General features: G+C 43.3%; 1 protein-coding gene across 1 annotated transcript; it reads left to right on the top strand.

Moving 5' to 3' along the window:
- The first annotated feature begins 82 nt into the window (after positions 1-82).
- On the top strand, positions 83-19,723 carry WDR82 (WD repeat domain 82). Its single transcript, XM_037382605.1, has 9 exons — positions 83-506; positions 5,631-5,728; positions 10,117-10,183; positions 10,388-10,487; positions 12,525-12,641; positions 13,420-13,575; positions 13,695-13,764; positions 15,437-15,579; positions 16,082-19,723. Exons 1-9 carry the CDS (start codon positions 346-348, stop codon positions 16,109-16,111), a joined length of 942 nt encoding a protein of 313 aa, XP_037238502.1. The 5' UTR covers positions 83-345; the 3' UTR covers positions 16,112-19,723.
- Positions 19,724-19,948: the final 225 nt, after the last annotated feature.

The raw sequence follows: 19,948 nt of genomic DNA, 5'->3' as shown, positions 1-19,948 counted from the left end.
TGCGCGCGCGCCCGCCCCCGCCCAGCAGCCCCAACGCCCCGCCGCGGCCGAGCGCGCGCCCCCCCTTCCCCCTTCCCAGGGTGCCCCGCGCGCCGCCCCCTACCGTTCCCGGAGCAGCAAGATGGCGGACACAATGAGGAGGAGCCGCCTCTCCGCGGCCTGAGCGGGCCGAACTGAGCCAGAGGGCGCCGCCCGCCCCGGCCCGCCGCCCCTCCCTGTTCTCTGCCGATCCCCGCCGCCCCGCGAGGCCCTGCCCGTCCGCTCCTGCCGCCGCCCGGAGCCCCGCCCGGCTCACCTCAGCGCCGCCGCCGCCCTCGGCGCGGCCCGGCCTGGCCCGGCGGCGGGATGAAGCTGACGGACAACGTGCTGCGGAGCTTCCGCGTGGCTAAAGTCTTCCGCGAGAACTCGGACAAGATCAACTGCTTCGACTTCAGCCCCAACGGCGAGACCGTCATCTCCAGCAGTGACGACGACTCCATCGTTCTCTATGACTGCCAGGAGGGCAAGTGAGTGGAGTGATCCGGCCCGGCCCGCGCCTCAGCCGCCCCGGGGTGGGGGTCCCTGCCTTCGACAGGGCTGGGGGAGCTACTGGGGCGGGGGGGGCTGTCAGGAACGCTGCCGTGGCCGCTGCCTGTTGCGGCGTTTCGGGAAGAAGCTGTGCCCGGCTTCTCACCGGTGCAGCTGCACTGAGGAGGTGGCAGGTCTGGCAAGCTTTAGCTTTGCATTTGTTATTTTTTAGCGTAGGCTTGTAAGTGGAACTGCAACGGTGTCTGACGCGGCGGGAGGGGATTATAAACGGTTAAATTGGGGCGCAGAGATAGGAGCAGCATGGTTTTGTTTGCACCACGGGTGTCTGTCCTTGTTAGGTCAGGTAGGCTGGAGCCAGCGATGGTGATTTCCCAACTGTAAGAGAGCTCACTGTTTTGAGAACTAAGGAGTTGTTAAGCTTAAGGGTTGAGTCTGGTCACATTTCTGGGCTCTGGGTTGTTACAGATACGTAAACGGACTTCTCGAGCTCCTCTGGGCCTAAGTCTTGCTAATTAAAACTGGAGTAATTGCTGTGAGCAGTGTACAGATTATCCATTTTAAACAACCTAATTTGAGTGTGACTTCTTGGATGAATGCTTTAAGCCAAAAGGTGGTGTGGTGTGTGTTTACTATAACTTCTGAAACCTCCATGGTGTTTTCTGTAAAACCTAGTTCCTAAGTGGCATCTGGGAACGTTGCAGATAAATGTGGTCCTCTGTGCTTTGAATACTTTTCTCTAGTTGTGTTTCTATCTGTAAAGCATAGCTAAGATACATGTGTGATTTACATGTGTCTTCAAATGTTGCCATAATTTATATTTATCAAGGTGTTTATTGATTTCTGTTACTTAAGGGTAATCAGTTAAGGGGCGGGGGTGTTTCTCACTTAGCAGAGTTGACCAGTTTATCTTCTTCCATTGATCATAAGATGCTCATCCAGTTTTATGGAGAAAACCCCGGAAATTTGCACAGCACTTGAGATACAGTGCTCTTGTTCAAAGGATAAAAATGGGTGAATAAGACCACCAGTAACACTTGCGGTTGATGTCTTGAAACATATGCAAAAGGCATTTGTATTCTATGAAAGCTGGAACAAATTGTGTCAAATCATGTCATTATTCCATTAGAATCTTTCTCAGTTGGTAAGAACTGAACACTGGGCTGCTTTAAATTCTTTTGAAATTTAAGTTTTAGTTTTCATGTGTTTCTTGGTGTAGACATGTAATTCTGAGGTGAAGTGATTTTTATTTCATGAAGTCAAGACTAGTAAGCATCACATATGTACAGAAAGTGAAAGAAAATTGGGCCTGTGTGTTGTAGGGGAGACAATAAAAAGAACAGGGTAATGCAGGAATGAAAAAGAACTATCTAAGGAGTACCAGGAGGTAGATGTGTCAGCGTTGTGTATATTTTCTAGTAAACCAGGTATTCCTAATTCTCCTGCTTTTTCAAGCAGACCAAGACACCATACTTACTGTGTTTGAAAGATTGCATACTGCGTGTTCTTTTAACCAGAGAAGTTCTCTTATACCGGTTATTATCTGTTATTTTACAGTTCTTTTTTTTGCTTGCTTTACACGTTAAAATTTTTGGTGTTCCCTGTCTGACAAGAGCGAGTTCTTATTTGAAATTATTTCATTTTTGTTTATGTAAGAATAGGTAACTTTATACGTGTGGTGTCTGCCGTGGATAGTATTCTAGATCCTACTTACGTACAATAGTAGAAGGGCTGTGATGTTAATGCAGGTGGTATTGATTGCTCTTCCCCCTTCAAACTTGTAAAGAATAGTTTGATGGGTTGGGAGGCATTTAGTCCTTTCATCCCTATCTCCATCTAGTCCTAATGTGTGCTTTACAGGCAGTGGGTTTGCTTTAATTAACTTAAATGTAGAGGATCGATGGTTGTCTACTGCAGTGCTACAGGGCAATGAGAGTAGTTTCGTCAAGGTTACCGCTGTTTCAGGATACATTTCTCCAGTGGTTATACAATTAATTTGAGTTTTTCATGTACTGTCAATAGACTTAGAAGTGTAACTGCGATGTTTGGAGGTACCTAGGGATGCAGAACACTTTCTGTCACCCTGGAAAGTTTTTATCTGTGAATTACTTTGTCACTAGAGATTAATGTGGAGATGAAAATCAAATCTGTGAATGATTGTTGTTGTGACATGGTGTAATTTGGCAGTTTCAGGCCTATAGTATTGGTTGTTGGTTTTTTTTCTTAAACCACAATTTTAAGGGCCTGAAACTGTCACCTTCTTGTATATGTCAGGAGGAAACATCCTGCTTGCTGAGTTTCAGTGTAAGATCCTCTGCCTCATCAAATGGCCTGAATGTTAGAACTTTTCCCATGTAAAAGTGGCAAAATTTGGGCTTTTTTCCCCCCCTTGTTAATGAGGAGTTCTGCTGGTAGAATTAAAATGCATCTGTGTGTTTATACTTTAGGTACACACTCACCTAATTTGATTTGTTTGCCATACTTAAATGAGCGATAGAGCTGTGAGAATTGTTACCAGTATGACTAAGCCCCATCTCAGTGAACTTCAGTTTCTGTAAGCGTCAGGACGGTTTAAACAGTGATGTGTAGCCAGGGGCCGACAGGACAAGATTACCTCTGTGAACTGATTCCCTTATCTATTTTCTGAGCTTTGGCAACCAGCTTGAAAAATTTGTCCTGCTTCTTCATGAGCATCCAGTAATTCTGGACCTGAGATTCCACCTATATTTCAAAAAGTGTAAACAACTACATTTGTGTTATTTTTTTAAAACCCATTTGCATCACCAAATACCTCCACAATAGGCTGGCTCAGAAGCATAACCAAGAGTCTTACCTGTGTGCCTGTTGGGGCTTAAGAATGAACTCTGGAAACCTTTAGAATCGAGTTGTGTGTTGGGACATAACAGCAGTCCTTGAGGCTGGGAACAGGAAGGCTTGTGGCTGCAAGTTTATAACCCTGGTATGATACAATGGTGGCCTAGCAAAAGTTTAGTTTGTATTTTAGTATGTTTCAATTGTGTATTATTTATACAAATAAAGAGGTGAGAGGTCTGGACTCCTGCTTAGCTGTGGTGTTTACTAGATGTATCAGCCTGGTTTTGGATGATGGTTTTACCTGCAGTAGTAGTGATTTGAACCAATGCACAGATACTATTACAAACCTCGCCCATTTTGTCTCATCTTTATAGCAGATTTGGCTGCGATCTCATAAAGTATTTTTCTTTTGCGATACTGCTTGATTTGCAAGTAGGCTGGATAGATTAACCTTTTAGCTTGGAATTATGTTTAATGATTGTGATTTGTTTAAAAAAATATGTAAAAGCTTTGTTTTCTTGTTTCTGTTTTTAAATAGTCAGTTGGGAACAGGCAGGCAGCCTTGTGTGAAGTGACTGCTTCTGCTTGTATTGGCTTACATGAAAACTTCATCTTTCTTAAAACTCAGAAGTACTTTCATTCTTTTTGGTAAACGTGCTTTTGTCCATCTGTTGATTTTTATTTTCTCTGTGTATATTCTTTACTGTATATTAATTTATTCTGGATAGAGCTTCTAAGCTTTAAACTTTTCATAGGTATGGAAGAGCCAGACTAGGCATGAGAGCCTTGGCATGTTTTGAGGTTGGTGGGGTTTTTTTTTCAGTGTGATTTTTTTTTTTCAATTTGGTTAGCAGCATAGCTGAGGGAACTGCAGAGAGCAGTATAGGAAAGTATTTCAGGCATAACGTTACCGAATTTTGGTGTCTAAATTTACATTTGGTGTGTTGTTTTCAATTTGTAGCATGTTTGCACCTGAAAATTGATTTTAAAATCTACTGAAGGAACTGAGGAGGAATCTGTTGAGGTTTGGTCCAAGTGTATAGGTGGTGTATGGGTTTTAATTACACTTCCTGTATTAGCTTTCAGTTAATGGAAGCTTGTCCCCAGCAAGTCCGTTTGAAGTCAGAACCCTATGGCTTCTGCTGTTTGAGAATTAATCTTTAAGAATGAATATCTGGTTTTGTTCTGATATGAACTCATGCTCCTATTTGGGTGTGTCAATTTGAGGCCAATGAAAACAAGGAAACTGATAAAACTTCTCTTTTGGCAGCAGTATTGGTTTAAACCATGCCTGCTGTTTGTTTCCATTCCCCATGCTGTTGCCTTTGGTTTGTGTTGGTAAAATATTTTGTGGGCCTGTGTAATTACTGGAGTTATGAAGTTCTGGATTAAAAATAACTCCCGGAAGAGACTGTATTATTTCTGGTGTTGATCAGTACCCCAGTTGGTTGACTGCCCAACTTTGAAACCTCTGTGTGCTACCTCAGTTGAGGAAGAAAAGGGAGGAGGGTAGTGGAGACCTTGCACTGCTTAAACAGATGCTGCTGCTGCAAGGCAACACCTACTAACCAGCTACTTCCAAGTTTACTTTGCAATTTAAATTTCTAGTACTACAGTACATCACTTGCTTACCAGACCCCTAAAAATCCAGTTCTGTATGTTGTCTTCACTCTCACTAGAATATCTTTAATTCTGTTGCAAAATGTTACGTTTGAGTTTCATGCTTTAATTAAGATCGGATATGAATATAATTCTCCAGTAGTTTGAGAGTCCCTGTGTTACCACTGCTTTTATAGACTACTAGTATATATACGTCTTTGTGTTAATACCAAGAAGCCCTATTCTGAATGAGACACCCTGTTCTAGGTTTTGAAGTAACATAAACCAAAAAGACAAATTATTCTCAATCTAAAATAAGCAGCAGATGATTTAAGAGATTTGGATAGGCAAGGGAGTGATGAGGCAGTGCTGCTTGACATTACGGGCTTGTTATGCTAGCTCCTCGTATTCTTTCTACAGTAGACATCATGGTAAAAAGAATTTTTGGAGGAAACTAATAAGGGCATTTTGCAGGTGTTCCAAGGAACTCCTCAAGCCTAGGGATGATCTTGGGGAAAGCACCATTTGTTTGAAAATCAAATACAAAAGCTTTTCTTTCTTCATATAAAAACATTTGACTCCTTGAAACAATCTTGTAATATCTCAATAAAAGCAGGCCTTGTTAATGTGGTGAGTTTTGGTTTGTGCTTTTTGTTGCAGTGAGTGCAGTTATTTCTGCTTCCTTCTGACAGACCAAAGAGAACACTGTACAGTAAGAAGTATGGAGTGGACCTCATCAGGTACACACATGCTGCCAACACTGTCGTGTACAGCTCCAACAAAATAGATGGTAAGTGATCCACTGGAGTTGAGCATATTTAATCTTGCACTTAAAATTACATGCCTGGATAAATAGCTCTGAAGAGTTGGGCAAAAATTACAGCAACTTTTCAGTGATAAACACGCTGAGGCAGAGGAATTAACGTTCAACTCCTACGCACAAACTGTGATACTCCCTTGAGCATGCTGACATGAGTTTTGTTCATTGGTGCAATAACTAGGGGATTAAACATTGTTAGTGCAATAAAAGTTCAGTTCTTGATTCTGCTGTTCACTTTGCTGTTTGATACCAGTGCTGTCAGTCAGCCTCTGTGCCTTAATTTCTTACGCATGAAAGGAGGTAGAAGAAGTGTGTGGCCAGAAGGTGGGCTAAACACTGAAGCTCTCTCTGGTATACATACAAGTCAGCTGCGAAGGAAGGGAGGGCAGGAAGTTCAGTTAACTCAGAGGATCACCAGCCAAGCCTGGAGGAGGTCACAGAGCTCTTCTGAGCTTAGCTTTGGTTCTGTTTATCTGTTTTTTCCACGTGATAGACAGAATGCCCATTTTCACACAGTTTCTCCCCAGTCAGCGTTGGAGATAGCTACGCTTTGGTGACATTGAAGGGCTTCTAGAGCTATGTGATGGGCTCTCTATTAATGTATTTGAATTTAATTTCAAATTTAAGAACTGGCACAGATAGGTACGTTGATTGTTCCTAAGGTTGGAAACAGCTAGTGTAAGTTTCAAATTTTGCCTGTTTTGTTTGTTGTAGCCAGTGTCTGAGAGTTTTCCAGTGAACAAGTTCTGTTAGCACAGCACTTTATAAATGGGTTTTAACATTGTATTTGTAAACTCATGATCATTTCTGGAATAGTGGGTTTGTTTAATTTTTTTCCTTTGCAGAGATGGAGCTTGACATTAGAGATACCGGTGCCCTGTGGTGTCTACTAGGTTACTTAAGGAATTTTAAAAGAATATGAATTTAGAGCAGATGGAAGTCAAGAGTTAGGAAGTCAGGTTAAACTAGAACAAGCTGGGCCTGAATCTAGAGGAACAGGGAAGTTTTGATGGAATTGGATTTAATGATGTAAAAGGATTAAAAGCATGATGGGAAGCACTTTTTAGTCTGTTTCACAGCCTACTTACTATTTTTTATTAAGTTATTACTTTGTTATGTTACATTTCTGACTTGGCTGTTATTTAATTTACAATTCATTAACAATTGACAATTTAGTGAAGCATTTTTAATGCAGTTTTGAATGAGTTTTTATTTATAAGCATTGATAAGCCTTTGAAGAACCAAAACCTTAAAGAGTCTTCATCCTGCAGGGTAGCATTATGATAAATACTTGATTAGAAGAAAAGAAAAAAGATAGAATGTGAAAGTATTTGTTGCTGTTATGAACCGCAAGGCTAATAAAACCAGCAGTGTGTTCTGTAGGGGTCCAGATACTCTCTAGTCCCTAACCCATGCAGTCTTAGGGAAGGAGCATTGTATTTAACATGTTACACAGTTATTGGGAGGGAAAATTAACCCAGGAATGTTACACTTGCTGGCACTTGTTCCTGAGCATTTATGTGTTGGAGTTGCTAACAATCCACTTCCGCTTCTGAAGATTTCCTCAAGACCTTTGAACCTAGTTCCTCTTGCCTGATTCCAGGCTGAGGTAGTAGTTTGTACAGTTTGAGGGTCTATGATACCACCCGGTACAGGAGATAACTGTACAGGCCACTGCCTTGCCTGGGACAGAGCGCTGCCAACAAAAAGGATCACAAAGGATCACAGTTCCCCATTGCTTCCCCTTTAGCAAAGGAAGATGAAATTCTGCGTGGATACTTTGGAAACCAGGTAACAACAGTTCTTGCAGGAAAAACTAGAGATGTGTATTAACAGCATGCTTGAAGCTTATCGATTCTAGCCACCACAGGATGTGACACTGGTATTGAGGCTTTATGTTTTGGACAGTAACCTCACATCACTTGGAGCCTTTCAGAATGGTGTGTCATCAGCGTCACGTTTCCAGCTTGATCAGTCAGCTTTAGTTTTCTTGTCAAATTCTGGAAGGTGGTCTAGGACTCTAATCTTAGCTTGATCAGAAACCTCACGCAAAAATGGTAACTTGATCATTTTTTTCACAGAAACCAAATGTTGCTGAATGAGCCTTTCAGAAAGCTCTGAACACGTGGTGGCTTGACCTTGGCTGGATGCTGGGTGTCTACCAAAGCTGCTCTATCACTCCCCTCCTTCAGCTGGACAGGGGAGAGTAAATATAACAAAAAGCTCACGGGTTGAGATGAGGACAGGGAGATCACTCACCAATTACTGTCACGGGTAAAACAGACTCAACTTGGGGAAATAGTTTATTACCATTCAAATCAGAGTAGGATAATGAGAAATAAAGCTAAAAGTTAAAAACGTCTTCCCCTCACCCCTCCCTTCTTCACAGGTTCAGCTTCACTCCTGAATTCTCCCACCTCCTTCCCTGGCAGCACAGGGGGACAGGGAATGGGGGTTGCAGTCAGTTCACACTTTCTCTGCCACTCCTTCCTCCTGAGAGGGAGGAGGACGGACTCTTCCCCTGCTCAAGCATGGGGTCTGTCCTATGGGAGACAGTTCTCCATGAACTTCTCCAGTGTGAGTCCTTCCCACAGGCTGCAGGTCTTCAGAGACTGCTCCAGCTAGGTCCCTTCCTTCAGGAACAGACTGTTTCAGCATGGGTCCCCTGTGGGGCCATAAGTCCTGCCAGTAAACCTGCTCCAGCGTGGGCTTCTCTCTCCGTGGGGCCACAGGTCCTGCCAGGAGCCTGCTCCATCACGGGCTTCCTACAGGGTCACAGCTTCCTTCCGGTGTCCACCTGCTCTGGCACAAGGTTCTCTGCTGTTAACCTCCGTGGGCTGAGTGGGACAGCCTGCCTCACCAGGGGCTTCACCATGGGCTGTATGGTAATTGCTGCTCTGGTGCCTGTAGCACCTCCTGCCCTCCTTCTGCACTGACCTTGGCATCTGTGGAGTTCTTCCTCTCGTGTATTGTCACCCTTCTGCTGCAATTTTTGTTGCGCAGGTTTGGGTTTCTTTTCCCCCCTTCTTAAATCTGTTTTCACAGAGGTGCTACCATTGTTGCTGATGGGGCTCAGCCTTGGCCTGGGCAGTGGTGGGTCTGTCTTGAAGCCAGCTGCCATTGGCTCCATTGGACATAGTGGGAGCTTCTAGCAGCTTCTCACTTAATTCCCCCCTGTAGCCCCCCTGCTACTAAAACTTTGCCATGCAAACCCAGTACAATACAGTACCCTTTACGAGTGTTAAAATGCTTTGTGCATATTGCATTCTCTTGGCTCTTCTTCTTCCAAGTCAAAAGTAAAAATGCCCTTTTCCCTCAGTTTATCTTTGGAGCCTCAGCAGAACTTGCTACAGCAGTAGGGAGTCTCTTGGCACTGTGTGGAGCAGATGCATAACACCAATCTCATCCGTCCAGCAACAGCTTAAACTAGTGTGAGAATGGATTTTGCTGATGCTCTTTTCAGATATCAGAGGTTTAACTTGTGCTCTTCACGTTGCGCTGCTCAGATGGATCTGCACATAAAGATTAAAAAGTGGCTTCTGTGCTTTAGTAATTGTTCCTTCCTACAAGGATTTATTTTAATCTTGGGAGAAAGTGGTTAACAGTGTCTTCCAAAATTCTGGGCTACTCTTTGTATGTTCACCTGTACTTGGAATAAAATTACCGTCTAAGAAATGTTGTAGGTGCTGCTCTGATTTATTCAATGTATTTTTAAGATTGCTTTAAGTGGACAAAGCTTTAGATTACTCCTCTGTCCTCTTCCTAAAGCTTAGCTAAGTGCAGGGAATGTGTGAAGCTGTTGATTGTCAGATTAAAAAAACAGAAGAGAGATTTGCTATTTTTTAATGGTCTTGTCCTGGCTTTGAAGTTCATGGTTTTATGTTTTCTTTGGCTAAATGCTAGAATTTGCACATTTCCTATGCTTACTGTTTAGTTGGAGACTTACTTGCTGGATGTGTATGTGGGTAAGAAAGACAGAAGATTCATGCGGTCTAGCAAAAAAAAGTGGTGGTATCAACTTTGTAAATTTGATACTCTGTTTTGTGGGAATGATGGAATAAAACCTACTAGTACTTCAGTTTTAGTGACTTTGAAATTAACTAGCATAAATCACATGGCAGGTTGCCTTTAAGGTGTAATATGACTTCGGACTGTGGGAAGTATCTTTTTCTGGTGTCTGATTTCCAGTTCTGCCTTGGAAACCAAGTTGTTTTATGTCTATTTGACTTGAAATTGAGTGGCCAGACTTACTGTGGCAAGATTACCATTGCTGTGGGGAGCAAGTTTATTGTGTGACCACTTTTAGATAACATTGGGATCATGGTATAATAAAGTTTATGGTTTTTTTATGTTTTCAGATACAATCAGATACCTCTCCCTGCATGACAACAAATACATTCGGTATTTCCCGGGACATACAAAAAGGTAAGATGTGGCTTGGAGACAGTACAGGAGAAATTGAAATAATGATTGTAGTGAGCTCGAGTTACATTACACTCGATTTGCTCTGGTTTTCGCTTTGCAGAACTGTTCATGGTAATTATGAGCTTGTACGCAGCTGTTGGGGTAGGCGTTGCTCCATTCGCTTCTTTTGTGTGTCTCTGATGCATGTGGTCTTCTGTGTTCTAGAGTGGTTGCTCTTTCAATGTCTCCAGTGGATGATACTTTTATTTCTGGATCCCTTGATAAGACTATTCGACTTTGGGATCTCCGCTCTCCAAATTGCCAGGTAGGATATCAAATTAATGTGTATAGTGTGTTGCATTTTTAGTTAGAAGCATGAAAAATGGTTGTGGGCTTGTTATAAAACAAAAATACTACCAGAACTGGATGCTACTGATCTCGTGTTGATGCCTTCCTGGAATGCTGAAGGAGCCTCAGTCAGAAATATCTGCAAAATATGTATGTCACGTTGTGTAACATATCACACTTTCACCTATGTCTCTGCTGGAGAGGTGCTGGGAAGAGCAAGAATAACACCCACAGCTGATAAAACAAGAGAAGAGCTGGGTGTCATCTTGTTCATCAGGCTGCTACCCCATGCAGACAGTGTTCTCTCTTAGCCAGCATCTTTCCTGGGTTGGGAATGCATCTCAGCTGAGTGCTTATAGTATGTGTTTAAGATTGATGCCTTAATGCAATTAAATTTGAAGAAACTGATGACCTGAAGTAACACAGCAGTCATATGGTCGACCCCCTCCTTGCATCGTCTTTGTTCTTCATCAGACCTTTTTGTGAGCAGATTTAACTTTCTAGAAAAGCAAAACCCTATTTGTTTTTATTTATCTTGCTGGAATACTTTACTTTTTTTAGTGGAAGCAGGCATTGTATGCTGAGAAAAGTACCAGAGCTGGCAGCAGGGGCAGGAATGAAAGCCTAGGAGTAGAAACTCCACCTTTTATTGGTGATGAGCTGTTTTGTCCCTCTATCTGGACATGTAGTGTTGTGCTCTCATATTTTCCCATCTCACTGGAACCATTTTGCTTACGAGAGGGCTATGTACTTATTCCAGATGATGCAACTGTAAAGGAAGAAAAGGTTATGTTTCTTAGAAAATGATTTTATCTGTCTTAAAACTAAACCTTTTCTGACAAGAAATCTTAATTTTGCCTTTCTCCGGGAGTATGCCTTTAATGCTAGTGTGTAAGTTTCCCTTGGGACGAATCTCGATCTCGAAATTGCTACAGATGAGATAGGGCTGTAAATTCAGCAGCAGTTCTGTGATTTATGATAATGGCTGAACTTGTAAGAATGGTAAAACTAGGACTTGTAACAGGAAGCTGCATCCAGCAAAGTTTGGGAAACAGGTTAAGGAAGTGTTAGTTGTAATTTTCAATGTCTGCATGAGATGGCAGCCGTACTGCCTAGAGATACTACCGGGAGAACCAGAGGTGTCTTGACTTGTGAGGACCCTGAGTATTGGCTGGCTTACAGCCTAGCCTTCAGAGATTGCTGGGGAAACTGGCCTAAATTGGAAAGAAAAGCGAGTAGGAGAAAAGTCTCTAGACTTCTCTAAAGAAGCATGGTATTTCAGAAACACAGAAACTTTTTCTGTGTATTTTCAGTTTAATCAAAGATGTGTTCTTGTTTATGTGCATAGTTACATAAAGACATTTGGCTAACATGCACAGACCTGCCAGTCAGGATACAGAAAATTATGTATCTTGTTGGCTTTTACCAAATTTTATCAAGTCTTTTCTACTGTGACAGTTAAGGAAAAAATAACATTAAAAATAAGCACTGATAGTAATCTTTCAATTTTAATGTGAGGTCTGTTTGCTTCCAGAAGGTATGAGTTTTCATTAAACAGGCATGGAAAGTTCAGCAGTGGTGTTCACTGGAGATCTTGCTACTTGCTTTCAGAATGCCTTTTTCCCGCTCCTTTGCAACAAGTAATTGGTTGAGCATTGCTATCAATCCCAGCAGCAATGTTTTGTGGCACTGTCTGGTATAGTTATTAATACAGTCACGTCATCCTCCTTTCTCTGGGTACTTTTCAAGTGGATGATAGCTCAAATGAGGGCTTGATTTGTTCCAATGTAAACTTTGTTGTTGCAGCAAACTGGAAGCTCTGTATGATGACCTGAAGCAGTCATTGTTGCTTTTGAGAAGCTGATTTCTGACCCTTTGTAAAATGTCAATATTTACAATTGAAATTCAGTTGTTCTGCCCATAGACTGCTGTCCTGCTCACAGTGGGCTGAAAAGGGCAGTGGTAGAAATGTGAACATCAGTTTCACAAAATAATTTGGACTGCTATTTTCTAGGGTTTAATGCATCTCCAGGGGAAGCCTGTGTGTTCTTTTGACCCAGAAGGGTTGATTTTTGCGGCTGGAGTAAATTCTGAAATGGTGAAGCTTTATGATCTCCGTTCTTTTGACAAGGTATGCTGCCCTAACTTCTTAGGCTTTTTAGCTTGCAGGTAGTAGTCTAAACTCAGTGTTCAGGACCTGGATTTCTTTACTCCAGGTTACTGTCTGGGGTGCCTGCTTGGTATTGAGAGATTTTTCAGTGAGTAAACATCTCGGACAGAAAGGGATGCATTCTGTCACCAAATCCTGAAATCCACTCTTGAACCAATATTATACTGCTAACCCTTTTAACCTGTTCCAGACTCCTGTTTAGGCCTTTTGTTGTTGTTGGGTTTTGGTGTTTTGTTTTGGGTTGGGTTTTTTTTTTTTGCTGCTTATTTTGGAAGAACACTGGCAAAGATGGAGCCAGGATTGTCAGAAGGGATGGAAATTTCAAAGACGACTGTAATTGGGTGGGCAGCTGAACTGGCTAAGCACTGAGCACAGTTCCATGGTTTTCAAAAAAGTCAGATGACAGTAACAGTGGCTCAAGCTCTTTCTCTAACTTCAGTTATCAGCCTTCATCCTACCTTAATTTCTGCTGTTGAATGTGGTACAGTATGAGACTGTTGGGTATTGAAGTGCCCTGCTGTGGCTCTTCTGAGCTGTGGAAACTGTGGATCGATACTTCTTTGAAACTTACACGTGCAGTGACGTGGTTTTGCCATGACACTTTTATTTTGGTATCTTGGAATTAGAGATTTTCTTCTGAAAACTCTTAAACTTCTTCTGGAGCTAAGGTTAAAGGCAGACTCTTGTTAGCAGCAATGTATGCAGAGTCTGCATTGCTTTTCCCATTTTTTCTTTGAAGGGGCCATTTGCTACATTTAAGATGCAGTATGATCGAACATGTGAGTGGACAGGCCTGAAGTTCAGTAACGATGGCAAACTCATCCTCATATCAACTAATGGAGGATTCATTCGACTCATTGATGCCTTTAAAGGAGCTGTCCTTCATACATTTGGGGTAAGCATGTTGCCTGTGCTACCTGTTTGAAACCTGGTGTTCGTTTTGAAAGCAAGTGCCCTTTGGTTGTGAGATTGCTGTGGACACGCTACTACATATTCTTCTGTTTTGTGTCGTAGGGTTATAACAATAGTAAGGCTGTCACGCTGGAGGCATCATTCACACCAGACTCTCAGTTCATCATGATAGGTAAGATAATTCTTCTTGGAAAGAATTCCAGTGCTCTGAAATTAGGTGTGCTATGTAGGATTAAAGTTGTGTCTGTTGGGAAGCAGAATGTATTTAAATAGTACAATGCAGCTGTAAGCTTTCTTTGCGTTGAGAGTTTGTCAGTGATCCTCACTGGCTGTGATGTGCTTTTGTGCTGCCTCAGAGTGTTTCGGGGCTGTATGCTGGGGTCTGCCCTCCACTACCTGATGAGCAAGATACCTGTCTGTGCTTGGGCGCTTGGTCTCCTAGCCTCGTATCTTTGTACACCTCTCAGGGACATTCCTGCACAGATGAGATGCTGGGCAGCTCTGTTTTTGTTCACGTGGCTCTTGTAAACCCCCATGTCTGTGGAACAAATTCTGCTTAACCCTTGATGGAAGCAGTAGGCATCATGGCTCCCGGCATATGATTCCTCTGGCCCAGGCCCCCTTCTTCACCCCCTGCAGGATGGACTCTTGAGTGAAGTGGGTGGCAAAAAGCAGTTGCAACTCCTGTAAACCCTGGTGCTGCAGGGTGGGCACCCCAGGTTAAGCACTTCAGTCACTCTGCTGCCCAACAGGACCTGTGAACACAAGTTAAATGCATCTGTGTGGTGCTTGCTGCCCTCTCCTAGCATTTCTTTTTGTTCCTATTTATATAGCTGGTACATCCAATATGTTTAACTTTGTGGTAATTGGTATCTGGATCCTCATTTTTCCTGGATGAGTGATAGTCTTGCAAAACTTGGTGGTTTTTTTTTTTTTTTTTTTTTTTTTTTAGTTCTGGCTGAGAAATTACTGATTGAAGAGGAAAGGGGGTGGGGTTCTTTGTTTAGTATGTCTCTGGAGAGCACTTTATTGCACATACTTACCTTCCTGTTTTGCCCTTCCAAATGAAAACTGTAGTGGATGAAGTTCCGAGATACTTACTTCTGTTCAGTTTTTACACATGTAAACAAGTTGTAACTTGTGTGTCTTAATTTTTCCTTTCTGAAAAGCTATACATATAATAAGTACAGAAGCGGAAGAAAACCCTTTGCATTTTTATTAGGAATCCTATTCAAAATGAGACTAAAGCAGAACTGAAGTGTAAAAATGTTAAGTGCCCAGCCTCAGAGTTTACAAAATGCCATTTTTAAGTGAAAAACCTGTTCTGTTGTAGCCATGTGGAGAGTCGACTTCTCCAGTGAGGCTTCTGGTATTTGGCATAGTGCGTTGAAATCTGGTTACCTTCAATGGTAAAGCCTTTGATTTGATTCTGTTCCTACCAAGTGAAATATTTCTCTCGTGTGTTTGAACGGAGAACTTGGGTGTGAGAATCATTGTTTCCACATCTTTTGGCCTCTTCACGCATTGGTGCAAGTTGGCAAGGTTCTTTGGATGGTGTCAGCTCTCCTTTTCTACTGGGTGACTGTTAACCTTTTTGCCAGAATAGTGTTGCACTGTGTTGCGTAGGTGAGTCTGCACTGCAGATACAAACCTGCTGTTTAGATACAGGTGTGTAAACTCTAGTGGTGTTTTGTAAGTGCCTTAGTGATATTTTGAGAGTTTTAAAGGTTAAGTGATGAAGACTAGACATGCTTGTTGCTACAGTTCTCTGACAGAAAGGGTTAGGTTCTTCATTTTCTCTGCTGACCTCTCTAATGTATCTTGTTTGCCGCTCCTGCCTGCAGGTTCGGAGGATGGGAAGATTCATGTTTGGAATGGGGAAAGTGGGATGAAGGTGGCTGTGCTGGATGGGAAACACACAGGTCCTATAACCTGTCTGCAGTTCAATCCAAAATTCATGACGTTTGCTAGTGCATGTTCCAATATGGTAAGGAAAGTGTTTTAAATTCCTACTAGCTCAGTGAGGTGCTGACCCTTTTAGAAATGAATTTGAGAAGGCTCAGTGTCACTAAGGGATGTTTCATTGGGCTTTGGTGAGAGCCAGGCTGCTGTCTGCTATGCCTTGATTGCACCTTACCTGGCCAGTAGATGTGTGGGGCAGCACACCTGGCAAGCCAGCATTTGAACAGACACATGAAAGCAGAGCAGCGAGTGAATGCACGTGCAGAAGTATGAATTCTTCAGGTCACTGTTACACGGCTGGGGTTCGCAGTTTGTGTAAGACTGCTTGCTCTGGAGAACGTGCAATGCAAACCGAACCAGCCTAAGCGAGGATTGTAATCTTAAACTGCTGGGAGGGTGCCACTGCCTCTTTGGTAGTCTCTGCCTGTGTGCTTATAGAAGGTAGCAGTGATCAGCTCCTGCAGTATGCTGTAGGAGAGATTTGTGTTCAGCTCTGTAAAAGATGTTCATTCTTTCCTCTTTTGTAGGCCTTTTGGTTGCCAACTATCGACGACTAATTCCTACGCTGCAGCTGCTGTCAGATGACTTCCATACCAACAGCAGTACATCATTGCAAGCATAATATTGGAATTGCCTAGGTCTCCTAGACTGTGCTCCTGTTCCTGCGTATGTTTCCATATGTCTTACCTCTTATCTGCTGCATTCCTTTGCAAGGACTTCTCCACTCAGCCTCCGAGCATGTTCAGAAGCGGCATGCTACACGTTTTTACCTTCCAATCCATGCCCAGCAGGCTTCAGCTGAAGTTGGAACTGACAAAGTATTATTTCTAAGAGCAATGAAGTCTGTTTTATTTACAAATATGTTTGTGGCATTTTTTTAAGCTGTAATTGTGTGTTTTCCTTCTGTAAGTGCACAAGGCTATTGACGTTCCAAGGTGGAACGTGCAGTTCCTTCCCATAAGTGCATGTTTTTCACATCTGGGATCTCTCTGGTTTCACTGCAGTCCACAGATGCAAAGTTACTTCTGTGCCAAATGTTAACACTGACAGTTTTCAACTTAAACAGCAGATGCTGGGTTCTCTTGCAGTGGAACACGCACCAAAAGAGTGGGTGACTGTAAGTACATATGATACATCCTGTCATCCTTTTTTTTTTTTTTTTTTTTTTGTGGCAATTGAGTGCGCAACAAACCATACAGGTTTTGTCCACTGCTAGAGCTTGCCAAAGCCTCCCTGCTGTTTGCTGTGCCAGCATCCTGGAGGGCGCATACAGTACCGCTGAGGTCTGGTCAGTGTCCCAAGCAATAAAGGAGTCTGTCAGCAGGAAGATGGAGAGACCAAACTGAGACTGAAAGCACAGTCTGCCGGTGTATCTTCCTTATGTATAATCTTGGCTGATCTTGTAAATACTGGGGGGCGGAGGGTAGTGGGGATGGGCCATATTTTTTTACTTTTAGATATTAAAGAATATGATGTGGGCCAGTATTGTGGGGTGGCTAGGCTGTTTACCTTCACCGATGCAGTTTTCCCCTCCTGGTTTGTAAATAAGTTCCATTAAATTCTCCCCACACCAGGGTTAGACCTGTATTTCTTTGTTGATAAAGCTGATGCGGTAAGTTCATCATGCATTTTGTTACAGATCCTGCAGGTTTTCAACGATAGCCCTGAAAGAGCAATGCTTCCTTTGTCAGATGGTGTCTTCAGAACTGAATTTTAAAAACCTTACATGTGACTGTGCTGACTCTGCTGTGGCCCGGCTCCAAGGAGTGCCTCTGCAAGGAGATGGGAGGGACGTGCTCTCCTGCTCCAGAGGGGCTTGTGGGTGAATGGCACAGAAAGGCTGGCCAGCTGGTCTTCAAGCCAGGTTCCAGTTTCTTTTTCCTGGAGCGCTGCATTGATCAGATGCATCCACCAGCAGGCTGGGACAGGCTCGGCATAAATGTGGTGTTCATTGTGGTTCTTGCCTTTCCAAACACGCTTGGTTTTATGTACTGGGTCACAACTAGGAACGTTGATTCTTTCCCTTGCCCAGGCACTTGTGCTTCCCCTTCCTCCTAAATGTGAAATGCTGGTAAGGTGACAGGCACAGTAATGGGTGTGCTCTCTCTGCTCTCACATGCCAGTCCATACTGGAGAACCATGTTTGAGCATTTTACCTTCAGTCAGGTGTCCAGATGTTCCCCTGTTACAGCAAAACTTCTCAGCTGTGGGGTCCTGTATGTAATTCAAAGCATATCTCTCTGGAAAAGTAAACTGGCTTGGGGAACAGCTGCTTCTGTTTTGCTTTTCCTTGCCTTCCCACCGCCTTCCACCTCCAGTCCTTGTCAGCTGAAATATGCTGTGCTATGAGCTGGGGATGGGGAGTGGGCGCTTCTCCGCTGCTGGTTCCTTTAAAGCAGCAGTGCATGCTGAGCTGCAGCATTTGCCTGTGCCGGTCAGCGGGAGGACTGCTCAGTGAGGAGTCTGATAAACTGGATGTTTGGATCAGTGCTGTGGTTGAAGCTTCTCCTTAGGCTCTGTGGCTTGCCGTTGCTGAGGCTGATGCACGCCTTCAGAGCCATTTCTAACGGCGCAGGGCTGTGATGCGAGTTTGCCAGCCTGCAGACTGGAGGAGGGAAGAGAGCAGCAGACTGATGCTTTTGATCTTGCCGAACTGGCTTGCTGTCGGAGATGCAGGTGAGAGATTTATACCATGGCACCAGCATCCCTCCTTCCGTACTGTCCCACCACCAGCACCTATAAATGCCCATCATGATGGGAGATGATTATCCCAGTCCTTGCAGTTGACTGCCTTTCCACAGCCACCTCTTCAACTCAGTATTGCTGCTTTTCAGGCTGCTGTTATACCTTTGGCGTTGCCGTAAGCAGCTGTATTTTGCAGTGGTTTTTAACATTACAGGTATTTGGAGTTTGTAGTGCATTTTAACAGTAAACTTCAGTCTTCATCTGAAGGGTCATCTTTCAGGGTTTTACCAAGTCTGGTGCCTGAGGAATTGAACAGATAGCCTCCAGCCATTTTTCTTGTTATTTTTCACTGGGAGGCGTTTGGAAGTCTTTTATTCTAAAAATGGTCTTTGCTAATGTGGTTTGAGCACATGTCTAAAGACTTGTTCAGCTCTCTTCAGCTTGCAGTGTTGTTTGTGTGTTGCAGCATGAAATCTTTTAAGAAAAAGAAGAGCAAAGCATGATCTAGAAGGACACGTATACTAAGAACATCACTGGCTTTCTGGAGTGAGGTAAATTCACAGGTTCATGTGCAGCACAGCACCAATGCTGAGTTCAAAATGAAAGCTGAATGCATTCCCAGGGCCGATTGCCAACCCACATGGGTAAAGACCTCTTTCTCGGTTGATGTGGCATGGAGTGTTTTCCATCTGCCTTTAAAAGAGGGAAATTGCCAGGTATTGTCAAGGAACTTGTGTCATGTGTTTCTACAAGGTTAGACAGGAAAGGTGAATAAAACTTTTAGCTTCCAGATTCTGTGTGCTTCTCTAAAAGTATCGGGACTGCAGTTCCTGTGCTCTTCAGGGCAAGCAGAAATGGACCTTGTTAAAAACGGCACTCCCAGGTCTAATGGAGTGTCCAGTCTTAGGCAAAGCCAAGCAGGAACCAGCATTCCCCGAATTTGACATTTAAAGGATTAATTCCTCCATGTGTTCTTTGAGATTAAGACCTTCAAAACAAGGGGGAAGTGAGACTCAACAGCCCACCTCTAAATAAGCAGTGGTGGTGATGGAGCTCATCTGCTTAGGCTGTAGGAGATTTCTAGGTGTAATTCTCTTCTCCAGGTTAGTCTTCTCAGAGATTTTTATTTTTCTTCTGAGGTTCCCAGGTCCTTGGTTAATGTCCCAGCACCTGCTCTGGGGGACACAGGAGCAACTGAGTGAACAAATTTGGAAGCGGCAGTGTATCTTTTCCAATGCCTCTTGACTGTATTTGCACTTTAAGGGACTTCACCTTGGTTTTGGGCCAGGGGCTAGGATCCCAGCGAGCCTTTTGGAAAATGGTCTCTTTGGTCATGAGCTGGTATGGGGAGTTTGACTCCTAGATGCTATCTGCCAGATGACTGTAAATACGTTTAAGTCAAAGTATACTTTGTCACAAGATACTACGTATGTGAAGAATTCAATGTTTTGGCTGTTACCAATAAATATTTTGTAGACAGATCAGAGTGCTGTAAATCATGCGTTTGTCCGGTGTGATGCAACTTGCTGGTTTCTTAGAGGGGGAATGGGAAAATCATCCATTTCTTTAAAAGCTTCCTTGTTTCAGGAAGTCAGAGGTGCTGTAGTGGAAACTGCGATCCTCTGAAGCTGTCCCTACATAAATTGCCCATTTTAAGAGTTTGTTCTTGCCTAGGAATGTATCGGCATAGGCAAGCAGTCATGTGCCAG

This window comes from Falco rusticolus, chromosome 4 (genome assembly GCF_015220075.1).
Source record: "Falco rusticolus isolate bFalRus1 chromosome 4, bFalRus1.pri, whole genome shotgun sequence".
Lineage (NCBI taxonomy): Eukaryota > Metazoa > Chordata > Aves > Falconiformes > Falconidae > Falco > Falco rusticolus.
The sequence above is the reverse complement of the archived record's forward strand: the minus strand, read 5'-3'. Positions and strand labels throughout refer to the sequence as shown.

Excerpts from the sequence above, each read along its gene's own strand:
- WDR82 (XM_037382605.1), top strand. The coding sequence starts at position 346 with ATGAAGCTGACGGACAACGTGCTGCGGAGCTTCCGCGTGGCTAAAGTC. Across the intron at positions 12,642-13,419 it reads ATCTCCGTTCTTTTGACAAG|GGGCCATTTGCTACATTTAA; the intron begins GTATGCTGCCCT and ends TTTTCTTTGAAG. Across the intron at positions 15,580-16,081 it reads CTAGTGCATGTTCCAATATG|GCCTTTTGGTTGCCAACTAT; the intron begins GTAAGGAAAGTG and ends CCTCTTTTGTAG.